Genomic DNA, 11,975 nt, shown 5'->3' with positions numbered 1-11,975 from the left:
ATCTTAGGACTGATTAAGCATTTTCATTTCTAGTTCTGTATGTGAAACTGGTTTAATAAAGTCAAAAAGTGTTTTATACAGATGCATCTATAAAGATTTCAATATCAGAAAAAAGTTTTACATTTTTCTGATATGCAAAACTTCTGAAAACAAATTTTTTATAAATTATAAAGTTTATAGAGGGAAGTATTTAAAAACTTGTTTGACTATTAATTCTCACAAATAAGAAAACACAAAATAAATATCTCAGAAAATTTGAAAATAGTACAATTGTTTTTAAAAAAGGGATTTTAAACAGAAATGCCAGGTATCTGTAATTATGTAGATCTCTCATTAGTTGGTTAAGGCTAGCCCGATACAGACTAAATGTGAGATTAAATGTGTAATTTAGTCTGGATGAGACATCGGAAGATTGTTGATGAGAACAACCCATTGTTTTTCAAACCATGTTTGTGCCAAATGGCCAACGCTCTGACCAATGAGCGCAACTGACTGTGATGTAGTAAGTACGATAGAAAGCTAGTGGAGGAGTGTAAACAAACAGCCTGTCGGTAAAACGGCGAATACGTCCTTCTTAAAAATGAATGAGCATGGAGCCTCTTCCTGCTCATGTTTCAACGAAAAACCCCAAATCTAATCCTTCCATAACTGATTCCAAAGCTGAGTCAAACGAGAACTGTTCAATAGTTGTTGCCATCTTCCTTGTTGTGGTTTCTGCAGCGTCATGCAGCTTTGTCGTCACACCCTCAAAACCCTGCCCGCTTTGCATCCGGAAATTAAAAACACATCTCTGCATTATGATTGGCCTGCCAGTTCTAGGGCCTGGGGAATTGATTGAGGCTAGACCACTCGCAGGCAAAAATGATTTTGACCGCTGGCGGGTGGGGCTAGTTTCCTAGGCTACAGTAGGTTAGGGCTCCTTTTGCAAGACAGTGGCATTGCCTGGAGGCAATCAGACTGTGGTTCTCCTGAGGTGTAACAGAAGCTATGGTTATATGAGATGGTAATCTTTGGGTTATTTACTTTCTTGGGTTTGGTGTCTCTCATGCTTTCTTGTCAATTCTCCATAGCTTCTCTATGGAGTTCTGATTGGTCCAATTTGCTTGACAGTCAAACAACGTAACCCATGGTTATTGTATCAGCTTTTGGTACTTTCTGCAATGTCGACCAACCTTAGAATGGGTCATGGTTTTGGTTCTGTTTAAGTTTTATCTTTGGGTTTTGATTGGTTTTATTTCAATTTAGTGTTATTCTAGCTATTTTTAATTGTATCTAAGTTCTTAATTATTTCCATTTTGCCCTCTGGTGTCAGTCTCCCTTTCCCTAGCTCCTTTCTAGACTTTCTAGAGTTTCAAGAGTTTCTCTCTCCCATATAATCACCTCCTGTTCAGTCACTGTTTCTGGTTTGTCGTCATTTCTCTCCCACTCACTCCACTTAAAAATAAAAAAAGCAGATGCACAACCCTGTACCCGCTCCCGAGAGGGAACGTTTATTAAACGCTTATTAAACGCATGCAAGAGCATGTGTTTCAAGAGAACTTTTTTTTCTCGTGCACGCTCTGTTTAAAAGTTGCTGTCTGGATCGCTCATACAAGCTTACTTTCCAAAAGAAGATTTGCAATTTTGTGAAAATGGGGACGTTCATGAAGGATGTCTTTGCATAAACATATTACCAGAATGATTGTCAATTAGCACGTCCACTTACCTTTTGATGATCCACCCAGAAAAACGTCCTCGTCATTTAGATTTCTGTCCTTAACAAGCTGTATGAAGGTGGCTCAACAAATCTCCTTATGCAGACCCACACATCAATTTGTTTGCTTCATTTACTCCACTAGAATGGACAGTTAGAAAGATGTTGTGAATACATGAACTTGCAAAAGGGAGGTAAATTGCAGGGAAACCTGAAATTCCTGGGGCATGCTCACAATAAAAGCAGTACCCTCAGAAAGGCATCATGACTTATTTTATTGTTAATTTAAACTCTATCTTTAGTCCTGAAATTTCAACTTAAAGGCAGTAAAGAGGATTCTGTGGTTGAAGATATGTCCAAAGGCTGTTTGCATATTTCTGACTTGTGCGCATGCATTAGTGCCCCTTCCTTCGCAAAAGTTCTCTATGCTGGAAATGCCTCCGGTGGTAGTTTTGCATTTCACCAAGAGAGACGGCAAAGTGCTGTGATGCACCTAGTCAGCAGGAAAGCTCCACAAAAAGACGTCTCACAGAGTTAAAAGTAATTTACCTTCCAGTAGAGGTTTTGCGACCAAAGCATCCGTTTTCAGACCCTTTTGCTCCTTCGGGGTCTCTGAAAAGAATCTCTTTTAAAAAGTCCGTTCTCTCCCAGATTTTGTCCTCTTTTCAAGCGTAGGATCGGAGTACTTCTTGCTTCGATGTAATGGCGGACCGCTAGCTAAACAGCGTATGAGTAGAGTATGAGTAGATTGGCTAGAGTTTATGGATTTAATGTTTGTTATTTGGGGGTGGCGGACCATAGGTGCAAGAATGACAGCCCACAATTAAGTCATTTTAGATTAATCTGGACACTTAATTTCTAAGAAATGTTCTCTTTCATACCTTTAATATCACGAGTTTATGGTATTCCAACTCAAGATTGTAAGCCAGTTCATCCATCCATTTTCTGTCAAGCTTATTCCAAGCAGGGTTGCGAGGGGTGCTGGTGCCGATCTCTCACCTGTCTACAGGTGAGAAGCGGGGCACATCCCAGACAGGTCACCAGTCCATCGCAGGGCAACACAGAGACAAACAGGACAAACAACCATTCACGCACACAACTAAGGACAATATACGTAGAGAATCCAATTAACCTAACACTCATGTTTTTGGACTGTGGAAGGAAGCTGGAGTGCCCGGAGGGAAACCACGCATGCTCAGGGAGAACATTCAAACTCCATGCAGAAAGACCCCAGGCCGGGAATCGAACCTGGAACCTTCTTCCTGCAACAGCCCTAAGCCAGTTCAATGAGATGCAAATTTTGACATGTCAATAGAATTTCAAAACAGAAACCATATCTCTTAATCTGATAAGGGATTCAAAATACAGTTAAGATTTTGGCCACACTTCAGCAGGTGTTTCCCTCCCTTACGGTTGCCTATCAGTTGAAGAAGCTGACCACCTTAGGTTATCAAGGATGTGAAAAGCAAAGCGGCAAATGCTTGGGAGAATAATTATACTGTATATGTTCAGGTGAGTTGAGATGCCATAACAGAATGTCCAGGTCCAGAAGTTATCTTCTCTAAACTTTAATTAGGGATCAATATTCCTCGATACAGTTAACAGCATGAGAATGGGTATATTCATGCAGGTTTGTACAAGAACTAACCAATAAACAATTTCTAATTTTAATATGTGACTACTTCTTTCAGAAATATAACTACATTTGTTGATAGGGGGAGTAAGCATGTGGTCATAGATAGTATACCACAATCTAAGAGTTAGTGTCTAAAAAATACCTATGTGTATCTATACATAAAGACACAACATAGCTGCCAAAAATAGTAATAAGATACACACCACAAAAAAGTCAAGTTAAATGGAGAATGAGAGCAACAAACACGAACAGACTCAAATAAAGCTAAATAAATGTACTCATTAAAGCTAAATGGCTAGCAATTAGCTTCTCCAATTTACACAGAAAACAGTTAAAAACTATCTCAAATAAAACTCTAAGGCTTTAATGAAACATGGTTAAAGCACAAGTAATACTACTCACTTCTGAATTGCAGACACAATTATCAGGTTGGATAAAATGTCCATGATGTGCTGATCTCTCTCCAAACATCACTATAGTGAAATTTATGCAATAATGTAGTTTGAGGGCCATCTAGTGGCAGAAATTAAAACTACACGGTGAACTCTTCCATTGAAAAAAAAAGAAACTAACCTAGAGGCCTGAAACAACAAATCACAGCCTATTATACAAGTTCAATATTTTAGAATCCCCAATTAGATTTTTAAAAGAAGAACAACAGCATTACAAGGGTGATAAACCAATTTTAAGGAAGAAAGCCTAGACTGATCATGTGTAGACCTAAGTGCTACCGTATTGTCTATCTGGCTTACCAGGCATGTAGTTTTCATTTCCCCCCCCCATGCTTCTGTTGCAAACTACTATGTAGATAATAATTTAGCTTTTTGAAGTATTTATTTCCTACAAAAAGGGACTTGTTATGAAGTAATTTTTCATTTGATTCTCTGTATGTTTTCATTAAGGAAGTTCTCTTTAAATAATTAACTAACTTTAATAATTCATTATTTTCTGTACCACTATATAAAAACACTTACGATACAACTATTTAAGGTCACAGAACCTACTTTGCTGTAACTACAAACTACACAGTGGGCTACTTTAAACCAGCAACAGATAGCTTTGGCGTCACATTTATTTCAAAATGCCCTCGAGCAAAATACATGTACACATTCTCCCATGTATGTTAAACTACTTCTGCGCATGGTTTATCTACTGCCGCTCCGAGAGGAGAAAATCGTTCACTGTGCGAGCCTGCTCCTCCCACACGGATCATGCTGGGGATCTCATCGGATATATGTTTTTCTATCCAGTGACCGAGCTTGAGGATGGCTCTCACTCTAAAGCATCTCTGTCCTCAGACTGATTTTCTCCTCGCGTAAAGGTAAATGTGTTTTGATGGGTTAGGCGTAGTGAAAACCTCTCCTGTTAGCCTATTCCTGTTTGGGCCTTGCAGACACGATCACGCTGGAAGTAGTTTTTGGGAGGCTTTGACTGACAGCCCTTCATCCATAAGTGAAGACGACAGCTGTAGGACCGTGGTGGAGGCTTCTCCAACGTTTGTGGTACATGGAGTAAGTGGTAAGCATCAGTCAAAGGCTTCCTGACACTACTTCCCATGTGTCTCCAATGAGGATTAGATCTTAGATCCGTAGAAGATCTAAGAAATCAGGTCTTCCAGTTTTGGGCAGATGGCTCCAGATGAAAAGAGAAGCTGGGCTTTCCGGTCGACACGATTCACCGAGTCGAACGTCCCAGAGATGTAGGAGCACCGATGTGATGAAAGAGCAAAAGCTTCGACTTACGGAGAACCTGACCAATGGTGAAAGACAGTGACGTAACAAACCACTTGGCCACTTGTTGAAAAAGCCTGCGAAGATGGAAAGAAGACAGCATGTCGCTCCAGGTCCAGATGTGATCACTGAAGGCAAGAGAATCACTGCTGACTCCATGAAAGATGTCTAGTGTGACTCCCATGGGTTTGTCATTATCTCTTCACCTGTAGAACTGATTGTTTTGTTCTTTTTTTTCTCTCTGTTAGGGTGTAAGAAATGGAAAAGACAAAATGTTTGTTGACCTCTTGTTTAGGTGTTAACTGTTAGAGACACATTTTATGCAATGCATTCAAGTTTTATTTGCTTAAAGTACCTAAACTGATTACAGGCACCTAAAAAGCAAACTCGTTCACACCTCAAAGCCTTTGCACTAACAAGGCCCTTTTTTTCAGTCCTTACATCATAATTTTTTTTGTTCTACAGACATTATGCTCTTTTATCTTAAATATTCTACGTATTTACTTTACTGAAATAGATGTTTTCAAATGTAACTCTTTGAAGATAGTCTTACTTAATGTTCATGGTTTGAGAAATCATGTAAAAAGACAAGCGATGTTCTTTTTTCTTCGAAAAACGAACTCTGATATTATCCTCTTACAAGAAATGCACTCCTGCAACGTTTTGGAAAAGCCAATGGGGAGATCAAGCACACTTTTGTCATAGTACACATAATTCTGCAGGCATTGCATTCCTTCTCAATAAATTTACAGGTGACATCTTAGAAATGTACAAGTCTAATAACAGTAGATGGATTATTATTTTATTCAAACTGGACAATAGCCTTTTTATAATATGTAATGTATACAGTCATAATGGAACCCCACATGCCCGTACTATGTTTGCAGAAATCATATCCAAAATAAGGGATTTACAAAGTAAAAATAAAAAGGCCCTCCTGATTATTGGTGGAGATTTTAATGATGCTCCAGGTGATAGGATTGACAGAATTCCAGAGAGAGTTTTCCAAGTAGTCTCTTGTTACTGCATCGGATCAATCTAAATCTATCTGAGAGCTGCTGTTGGGCAACCGGACTGGACTGGGCCCAGATCAGCTAAAGAACTGAACCGAGGCAAAAGACCCTTCCACTTCACTGAACCAAAACAGTAACATCCATCCTTCCCTCTGTTCATCTGAGGTTTAATAAGTACTCCGCTTGGGTGGACTTGGTAGAATAGATAGTTGTGTTTGTGTTTATTTGAAATACACTTTCCGGTTCAACTGCTGATGGTTTTAAGAGATTTGACTGAATGTTTACTGATCAGACTGGCAACATGGGTCTGAAGACACTGCTAGATTGGACTGGCCAGCATCGTTAGCTCCAGCTACCTAATGCCGGCCACATTGTAGAGGCTGCTAGGTCCATTCTCTTTCAGCTTCATCACAGTTTAATGCATTCCTGAGTCACTTTTTACCATCAAACTGAATAAGACCGCACAGTTTTTACTGCATTTAACATCTCTGCAACAGGTTTTTTTTTTTTATGTGTCTGCTGCTGTTTTAAATGACACTTTCAATGCATTAAACCTTAAAACCTGAACATTCCACAGAGACTTGAACAGACTTAAACTTAAACCCTCTCTTCCCCTTTTATTTGTTATTGTTCCTTATTTTCAGTAGTGTTTAGTGTATACGTAGTTATTAGATATAATAATATTGTTTCATTAGTATCTATTAAAGGTACTATTGTATTTTAACCCATGGTCTTTTGTGTTTATTTTACACAGTAAAATTATTTTTCACTCAAGCCTGATTCCATCTTCTTTCTGTAGCATCTGACTGAACAGAGACAGATTTATTTGGTTGTTGATTAATAACTCTGCTGATAGCCATAGTCAAAATGAAAGACAACTAAAATTTCAACAATCAATTTTAGGAGTTCAACATCTTATGAAAGAGACTAAGAACACAGGTCAGTACGCAAAATACAGTTACAATCATTCAACTGATAATAATTGTTTTACCCTTGATTTAAACAACCTATTCATTAACTATAATTTCCAGTTCTAGTTATTTAATATATTCATAATATTCTGGTAAACTTGCCCAACACAACTGAAGTCAGTGAAGAAAATGTCAATTTTGCTTTGACATGGAGACTCATCAGCACACCGTGATCATAGGACTTTAGGGTTCTGTTTCAAATGTTTGGATGCAGAAATCCTCTACCAACACCTGATGCCTGCTAAAAAGCTCTCCAAGTCAATATAAATACCTTAAAACTTTCCAACAAATAAACCACTATTGAGAACACTACCAGCTTCCTAACATTCTTTGCTCAAATGTTTGAAGTAACTATGAAATATGGAAAAAAAAAAAAAAAGCCAGAGTAATTATAATATTACAAGCAGGAGGGTATAAACCTGGACACAAATTTGCAAATAATATTCAAATATGAGCAACAGCCAAATTATCTCCTGTACAACATAACACTTCATGTAATATTCGGTTTAATGAGCATGTTGACAGTCTAGTTATAAATTCATTTAGAAAATGAAATGCTTCTTTTAAAAATAGAACAGATGGATTCCTGCCAAAGCAGTGAAACGTGTATGGGCGGGAACTGTAACATGACACCACTTCCACATCATAACCCATCCCTTTAGAAGTTTGGCCTGTTCTGGAAACCTCAGCCAGCAGTGGACTTTACCCTCAAACAGATAATCACATGCATTTATCCCTTGTTTGCATTCTTCTATGATGTCTCATGGGGCTCGCAATGTAAATATGTGTGAACAAGAGTCAAAACTGCAGAAAAAAAAAGGATGGGAGCCAAACATTTGTGTCAAAAAACTTCTTCAAATTGGGATAAATATCTAGCTTTTTAAAACAATGAATGTAAGAAACTATTTGCACTCAGTTGTATGCTCATAATTGATTAAATCTCTGAAAGGAATGTTACTTTGTTTTTAAATTAATGAAGGTTATTATCAAGTCATTATCAGTGGTTTTATAAGTATTTGTTAACAGTTGCAACGTAAATATTCAACAAACCAATCCAGGAAATGTCTCTCCAGACGGAGCGATTACCGGATTGTAACTGGGTGTGTCAAGATACTGTAGAGGAGAAAAACAGGTGAAAGTGAAACTAATTCTTTAGTAAGGCTTGTTGACAGAACAGGAACAAGCACAGACAGTGCTCTCTTGNTAGTGTTTAGTGTATGTGTAGTAGTTAGATATAATAATATTGTTGGATTAGTATCTATTAAAGGTACTATTGTATTTTAACCCATGGTGTTTTGTGTTTATTTTAAACAGTAAAATGATTTTTCACCCAAGCCTGATTCCCTCTTCTTTCAGTAGCATCTGACTGAAAAGAGACAGATTTATTTGGTTGTTGATTATTTACTCTGCTGATAGCCATAGTCAAAATTACTAAATGGTTAAAAGACAACTGAAATTTTAACAGTCAAATTTAGGAGTTCGACATCTTATGGAAGAGACTAAGAACCCAGGTCAGTACGCAAATAACAGTTACAATCATTCAAATGATAATAATTGTTTTACCCTTGATTTGAACGAACTATTAATTAACTATAATTTCCAGTTCTAGTTATTTAATATATTCATAATATTCTGGTAAACTCGCACAGCAGAATTGAAGTCAGTGAACAAAATGTAAATTTTGTTTTGACATTTGCTCGGAGAATCATCAGCACACCATGATCATAGGACTTTATGGTTCTGCTTTAAATGTTTAGATGCAGAAATCCTCTACCAACACCTTAAGCCTGCTAAAGAGGAGCCCTCCAAGTCAATATAAATACCTTAAAATGTTCTAACAAATAAACAACTATTGAGAACACTACCAGCTTCCTAACATTCTTTGCTCAAACGTTTAAGGGACAATTTAAAAATCCTGATATGAAAAAAAAAAGCCAGAATAATTATATCATTACAAACATGATGGTTTAAACCTGGACACAAGTTTGCAAATAACATTCAAATATGAGCAACAGCCAATTTATCTCCTGTGCAAAATAACACTTCATGTTATATCTGGTCTAATGAGCATGTTGACAGTCTCGTTAGAAAATGAAATACTTCTTTTTTACTCTTTCAAGGTTTGTTTGAATTTTCTTTTTACTTAGCTTAATGCACACAAAAATAGAACAGGTGGATTCCTGTCAAAGCAGTGAAACGTGTATGGGCGGGAACTGTAACATGACACCACTTCCACATCATAACCCATCCCTTTAGAAGTTTGGCCTGTTCTGGAAATCTCAGCCAGCAGTGGACTTTACCCAAGATAGAAGGCCTGCACTTCAAACAGATAATCACATGCATTTATCCCTTATTTGCATTTTTCTATGATGTCTGATGGGGCTCGAAATGTAGATATGTGTGAACAAGAGTGAAAACTGCAGTAAAAAAAAGGATGGGAGCCAAACATTTGTGTCACAAAAACTTCTTTAAACTGGGATAAATATCTAGCTTTTTAAAACAATGAATGTAAGAAACTATATGCACTCAGTTGTATGCTCCTAATTGATTAAATCTCTGAAAGGAATGATACTTTGTTTTTAAATTAATGAAGGTTATTATCAAGTCATTATCAGTGGTTTTATAAGTATTTGTTTACAGTTGCAATGTAAATATTCAACAAACCAATCCAGGAAATGTCTCCCCAGGCGGAGCGATTACGGGATTGTGCTGGGTGTGTCAAGGTATCTATGCTAAGAGAGGAGGAGAAAAGTTGATGAAAGTGAAACAAATTCTTTAGTAAGGATTGTTGACAGAACAGGAACAAGCACAGACAGTGCTCTCTTGGTTAAAAGGGTTAAAAATGGCTGAATCTTCCCATTCCCTTTATTTTGAGGCTAGGCCTCTAACAGACAGAGAGAAGGAAAGGGTCAGGAGATACTTTCAGAAAAGAAGAGACTCTGGGGGAGGTGATTGTGGAGTTATTGAAACGGTCGGAGATAACATCTATAAAGTCAGCTTTAATGAAAAAGAAGGTATGTGCTTTAAAGAATTTACAGCTCTAAAATAGAAAAGCGGTAAACTTATGATATTTTTCATGTTCAAGATCAGGAAAGAGTTTTACAGAGAAAAACTCACAAAATTATCTTCCCTGGTGGAGATCTACATTTGACCGTGAATCCTAGCAGTTCACCACAGACTCTGGATAAGCCATCGACAGCCAATTTGCAGGTGAGTTTTTTTTTTTTTTTCTTAAACTAGTATTTTGTCTAGTTAGGGCGAAACATATACCTGGTTTGTTGTTGTCAACTTTTTTTATGCTTTTTTTGTACTATATAAAATGTTTTTATATTGTCTGTATTTTCATCTTCAATGGCATCTTGCTTTAACTTCTTATACTCTATATAAGATACTGGAACCAGAATTTCCCTGATGGAGTTATCCCAAGGGATAAATAAAGTTGAGTTAAAGTCTAAGTCAAATAAAACTTTTATATTTTATTGTTTTGCTTTAGCTTTTTAATCTTTTAGACTTATTTCCCTTTCATTTTTAATGTTGATAAATTTAGGCCATCTTTAAGGTATCTTTACTTTTGATTTAATAAAAAAAATATACAGTCCGTTGCAACTACAATTCATAAATCTAATTTTATGGCATTATAATCTTAAACTTTACTAGCCTGATAAACCAGACTAAATGTGAGATAAAATGTGTAATTTAGTCTGGCCCCGATGAATCAGACACCGGAAGATTCAAACCATGTCTGTGCCTATTGGCCAACGCTCTGAACCAATGAGTGCAACTGAATGTGATGTAGTAAGCGTGACAGAAAGCTGGTGGGGAAGTGTAAACAAACAGCCTGTCGGTAAAACGGCGAATACATCCTTCTTAAAAATCGGCACCAGAGTCAGAGGTCCTTCACACATGCAAAGAGAGGGCCGTTGCAGACGAGCTGCAGTTAGCCCTGGCTGCCGTTAGCCTCGGAGGTCCGGGAGGTGCCACGGTCCTCTAAACTTCAGAAATAGTTGTTTTTAATTATGCATTAAATCGTTAAATGGACCATATAGTGCCGCTTTAAAGTATAATATTCTTTCCTCAAATTATCTCAAAACATACTTTTATTGAACAACAGCAACAGAAAAGAGAACTTTTAACTTTCAATCGAGCTCTCCATTGAAAGCTGCTGCTGCCGCAGTACAGGCTACTGTTCAATAGTTGTTGCCAACTTCCTTGTTGTGCATTCTCCAGCATTGTGCAGCTTTGTCATCCCGCCCTCAAAGCCCTGCCCTCTTTGCATCCAGAAATTCAACACACACCTCTGCGTTGTGATTGGCGCGCCAGTTCTAGGGCCTGCTATTGATCGTGGCTAGACCACTCGCAGGCAAAAATTATTTTGCCCGCTGGCGGGTGGGGCTAGTTTACTAGGCTCAAACTTTACCATATTTTGGAGGAATTTTGCATCAGACTTGTCTTACGTAGTATAGATTGTTAAACGGAAAGAATTTTAGATTTGTTTCTTTTAGATTTTAATACAAACCGGGCAAGTGCTGAAAACATTGATACACACTTTCCTTATGTTAGCCTTTTGGAGACACACCTTTCATTTAATTGTATGCATAAGCGTCGTTAGACCTATTTAAGGGTGGCTTCAGTCACCCTTTCTTTGGCATTAGCCACCCTATAATTATTTTGCGATTTTAAAAAAAATTATTTTTTTTCTGTATTTATTTTTTCCTCATATTTTCCCAAAACAAATGCAGTAAAGCACCGAATAAAAGCCATAAAGAAGACAAGTTAATCTAAAAAACTCAGAAAAAATAATCTGTTTCCTCTCGCTTTCTCCCCATCACCCCCCTCCGCCCTCTCCCCATAACACCTGTCGCTTCAGGGACAGAAGTGGACTCAGACTTGCAGGTGAGAGGGACCTAATTTTAGTCAGGAGAGACTTAAAGT

The 11,975-nt window shown here is 37.6% G+C and overlaps 2 protein-coding genes across 3 annotated transcripts in view; both read left to right on the top strand.

Moving 5' to 3' along the window:
- LOC107085261 (poly [ADP-ribose] polymerase 14-like) overlaps window positions 1–11,975 on the top strand; it is an 86,227-nt gene that overhangs the window by 10,775 nt on the left and 63,477 nt on the right. The gene's annotated exons all lie outside the window — the stretch shown is intronic.
- LOC107085264 overlaps window positions 9,850–11,975 on the top strand; it is a 59,775-nt gene continuing 57,649 nt past the window's right edge. The window contains exons 1-2 of the mRNA XM_015375505.1: window positions 9,850–10,057; window positions 10,129–10,253. Of these exons, the coding sequence (XP_015230991.1) occupies window positions 9,886–10,057; window positions 10,129–10,253 (297 nt within the window). The 5' untranslated portion in view covers window positions 9,850–9,885. The remainder of the gene's footprint in view (window positions 10,058–10,128; window positions 10,254–11,975) is intronic.

The sequence above is a fragment of the Cyprinodon variegatus genome, unplaced genomic scaffold (assembly GCF_000732505.1).
Source record: "Cyprinodon variegatus isolate N-32 unplaced genomic scaffold, C_variegatus-1.0 Scaffold119, whole genome shotgun sequence".
Lineage (NCBI taxonomy): Eukaryota > Metazoa > Chordata > Actinopteri > Cyprinodontiformes > Cyprinodontidae > Cyprinodon > Cyprinodon variegatus.
The sequence above is the reverse complement of the archived record's forward strand: the minus strand, read 5'-3'. Positions and strand labels throughout refer to the sequence as shown.